Source organism: Oxyura jamaicensis, unplaced genomic scaffold (genome assembly GCF_011077185.1).
Source record: "Oxyura jamaicensis isolate SHBP4307 breed ruddy duck unplaced genomic scaffold, BPBGC_Ojam_1.0 oxyUn_random_OJ70296, whole genome shotgun sequence".
Classification (NCBI taxonomy): Eukaryota; Metazoa; Chordata; class Aves; order Anseriformes; family Anatidae; genus Oxyura; species Oxyura jamaicensis.
Genome location: NW_023309897.1, coordinates 1 through 3982, shown reverse-complemented (window position 1 = coordinate 3982; position 3982 = coordinate 1). Strand labels below are relative to the sequence as shown.

At 69.5% G+C, this 3982-nt stretch overlaps 1 protein-coding gene across 1 annotated transcript; it reads left to right on the top strand.

Annotated features, from left to right (window-relative positions):
- Window positions 1–28: 28 nt before the first annotated feature.
- LOC118159424 lies at window positions 29–3821 on the top strand (the record flags this gene model as incomplete). The annotated part of the gene is made up of 11 exons (XM_035314008.1): window positions 29–88; window positions 253–423; window positions 507–583; window positions 686–793; window positions 865–988; window positions 1091–1169; window positions 1252–1381; window positions 1453–1610; window positions 1823–2128; window positions 2614–2686; window positions 2735–3821. Coding segments are annotated over 11 exons (2373 nt in total), but the record flags the coding sequence as incomplete, so codon positions are not given.
- Between the last annotated feature and the right edge of the window lie 161 nt (window positions 3822–3982).

Genomic DNA, 3982 nt, shown 5'->3' with positions numbered 1-3982 from the left:
AATTTCCCCTTGCTCAGCGCCGCCGTTTTCCCCGCAGAAGCTTTTCCGCCTGCCCGGGGGCCCGACGCTGACGTTCAAGGTGACGCAGGTGGGTGCCCGCCCGCGCCGGTCCCGTCCCCGTTGGGACGAGGGGCGGCGTCTCACCCCCCCCCCCCCCCGGGGTTGCCCCCCCCCCCCCCCCCCCCGCCCGGGGGGGGGGGGGGGGGGGCGCCCCCCCCCCCCCCCCCGTTTTTCCCCCCCCCCCCCCTCCAGTACTCGCTGATCAAGGACGTGGTCTCGTCCCTCAAGCGGCACCGCATGCACGAGCAGCAGTTCACCCAGCACCCGCTGCTGGTGCTCAGCAACTTCGGCCTCCACCAGATCCACGTCAAGCTGATGGCCAGCATGTTCCAGAACATGTTTCCCTCCATCAACGTCCACAAGGTGAGGGGGGGGGGGGGGGCGGCTCCGGGCCAGCCCCCGCGGGGTCCGTTTTCGGTCCCAACCCCTCCTCCTGTGCCCCCCAGGTCAACCTCAACAGCATCAAGAGGTGTTTGCTCGTCAGCTACGACGCCGAGACGCAGCTCCTCGAGTTCCGACACTAGTAAGCGCGGCGCCGTGCGGCTGGGAATCCTTTTTTCCCCCCCTCCGGTGCCTCGCTGCCCTGCTGACTTCCTCCTCCTCCTCCTCCTCTTCCTCCTCGCAGCAGCGTGAAGGTGGTGCCCGTGGGCATGAGCAAGGGCCTGAAGAAGCTGCTGCAGGAGAAATTCCCCAACATGAGCCGCCTGGAGGACATCAGCGAGCTGCTGGTCAAGTGCGTGAGGGGCCAGAAGGCTTCGGTGGCGCCTTCCTCCCGGCCCCAACGCTCCTCTTCCTCCCGGGCAGAGACATAAACCTGTCGGAGAGCGAGGCCGAGCAGGACGGGACCCACAACATCCTGGAGCTGCCTCAAGCCTACGCCGGCCGGGGGAACATGAAGGCGCAGCAGAGCGCCGTGCGCCTCACCGAGGTGCGCGGGGAAGCCTCCGGCCTCCCGGCGGGGACGGGGAGGCCGCGATTGTCCCCGGGGAGCTCGGGGCTGAGCGGCTTTTTCTGCTCCCGCCTGGCGTAGATCGGGCCCCGCATGACGCTGCAGCTCGTGAAGGTGGAGGAGGGCTTGGCGCAGGGCAACGTGCTCTACCACGGCTTCAGTAAGTGGCGCGCCGGGCTTCTCCCTGCCGTGCTTTCGCTGCGGGGAGGCCGGCGCCTCGAGCTGCGTTTTCTCCCCGGCAGTTCACAAAACGGAGGCGGAGGTGCAGGAGATGCTGGCGAGGAAGGAGGCGAAGCTGCGGCTGAAGGCGGAGCGGCGGCAGCAGCAGGAGGCGGCCGTGGAGCGCAAGCGGCAGCAGCGGGAGGCTCACCGGTGAGGCGGGCGCCAGGAGGGAGGGAGGGAGGGAGGCGAGGCCGGGCAGGCACCGACACCCTCCTCGGCAGGGAGAAGAGCCTGGCGGGGATCCGGAGGAAACGGCAGCTGGACGGCGACAGCGACGCCGAGGACCCCGGGGCGCCGGAGCAGCAGGATGGGGCCCCGCAGTCGGACGAGAGCGACGCCGAGTATTACCGGCAGGAGGTGGGCGAGGAGCCCGACCAAGGTGAGTCCGCGAGGGGCCGAGGCCAAGCCTCTCTCTCTCTCTCTTCCCTGCGTGGCTGATGAAGCGAAAACCCTGAGCTCGCCGTGATCTCGGTTCAAGTAAACGCGCTGACACCTCCCTCGGCGCCAACGCTGCGCGGCCACCCCCCCTCTGCCCCGCTAAATTTCCTCTTTTTGTGTGTTTTTTTTTTTTTCCGGCATCCGCCCGCCCAGATCTCTTTCCCAACCGCACCAAGAGGCCTCGAGGCCCCTCGGGCTCCGCCGTGCCACGGAAACGCCGGCGGCGCAGCCAGCAGGAGCAGCCCGGAGCCCCAAAACCTCGCCCGGCGGCACCGGGGGGGAAGCCGCGAAAAAAGGGCCCGGCGAGGATGGACTCGAAGCCCCAGGGAAAAGCCGGACGAGGAAACAAGCAGGCGGCCCGGGAGGGACAGAGCCGAGGCCCCAAGAAGCGAGGGAAGCTGCTGGCCAGGGGGAAAACGATTTTCAGGCGGCCCGGGAACGCCAAGAAGGGGAAGCGCTGAGGCTGCAGCCGCCTGCCACGCGCCGAGACTGTGGGGGGGAGAAGGAAGTGGGCACTGGGGGGGGGGGGCTGAATAACACGCGGGTGGCACCACCACGTGGCGATGTGCCGGCTGTGGGGGGGGGGGCAAAAAACACACGGGGTCAGCTTAATTTAATTAACGCAGGGCGTGATTTAATTGGGCAGGGCTCGATTTGCCCCCCTGTGCCAGCAGGGAGGGGACGGGGCCTTGGCCACTGCGGTTTTGAGGTGGCTCGAGAAGGGGAAGCTCCCGTCCCTGCCCCGTTTCCTGAGCCCTGGTGCACAGGGGAAGGGTGCTGGGAGGAAGAGGAGCGGGGAAGGCGCCGCGCCCGGCGCGAGGAAGAGCGCGGCTGCCACCTCGGAGGGGCCAGCGAGGACGGGGAGCGGGCGTAGGACCGCGACGGGGTGAGTGGGCCGAGGTTTGGGGCTGCGGGGGACGAAGCGCAGCCCTCGGGGCGCTCAGCGGGACGCCTCCCGTCCCCAGGAGCCCCTCAGCGAGCCTCCAACCGCCGCACCGAGGCAGCGGCCCGAAAACCGTCCCCGCCACCACCCCCCTGGAGGGGGGGACAGGACGGGACCCGCGGCCCCCCGGGAATGGCCAACGCCACCTCGGGCAGCCCCTGCGCCAACTTCAGCCGCTCGCAGGAGGTGCTGTGGCCGGTGCTGGCGGCTCAATTCCCTCCGGCGCTGCTGGGCAACGCCTTCGCCGTCTTCCGCCTGGCCCGCCGGCGCTCGTGGCCGGCGCCCGCGGTTTATTCCTTCCACCTGGCCGTCAGCGGCGCGCTCTACTCCCTCTCGCTGCCCGCCCTGGCGGCGTATTACCGCCCGCCCAAGCGCTGGAGCTACGGCGCGGCCCTCTGCAAGCTCGAGCGCTTCCTCTTCAACTGCAACCTCTACGGCAGCATCTTCTTCGTCGCCTGCATCGGCCTCAACCGCTACCTGGGCATCGTCCACCCGCTGCGGCTCCGCGGGCGGCTGCGCTCCCGGCACGCCCAGGCGCTGAGCGCGGCCGTCTGGGGGCTGGCGGCGGGGCTGGCGGCCCCCACGTTGGTTTTTGCGGAGGTGCGGGAGGAGGGGGGCACGGTGGAGTGCTTGGGGAGCGCGGCGCGGGAGCGCCTGCCGCGTTTCATCCCCTACAGCCTGCTGCTGGCGGCGCTGGGCTGCGCCCTGCCCTTCCTGCTCACCGCCTTCTGCTACGGAGCCGTGGCCCGGGTGGTTTTTCGCAACCCCGGCCTGAGCCCGCTGGAAAAACGCAAAATCGGGGCGCTGGCGGGGGCCAGCGTGGCCCTCTACGCCTTCTCCTACCTCCCCTACCACGTCTTCCGCAACCTCAACCTGTGGCGGCGCCGCCTGCGGCCTCCCCTGGAGGATTGCGGCGTCTCGCGCGCCCTCCACGCCGCCGCCCAGCTGGGCAAAGTCCTCGTCAACTTCAACATCTGCCTGCACCCCCTGCTCTACGCCGCGCTGCGCCGCCACCGCCGCCGCCACGAGGAGCGGGGCCAGCGCCTCGAGATGCAGCCCGGCACCGCGGGGGGACCCCGAAACGGCGGCGCCGCGAGACCCCCGGGGGAACGTTCCCCCGGCAGCGCGGGGGGACCCCAAAACAGCGGCGCCGTGGGACCCCCAGGGGAACGTTCCCTGCCCGGAGAGGGCGGCGATGCCGGGGATTAAAAGGTTAAATGGGAAGCGTGGCCTCACGGGGGAGCTTTTGGGGCAAAATCGTGTTTTTTTTTTGTTATTTTTTTAAAGGTGGGGGTGAAGCTGGGAAGGGAGGAAGCGGCGGCGGAGTGCTGCGATAGTTTTTATTTAGAGGCGCCGGCTGCTCGGGGGGG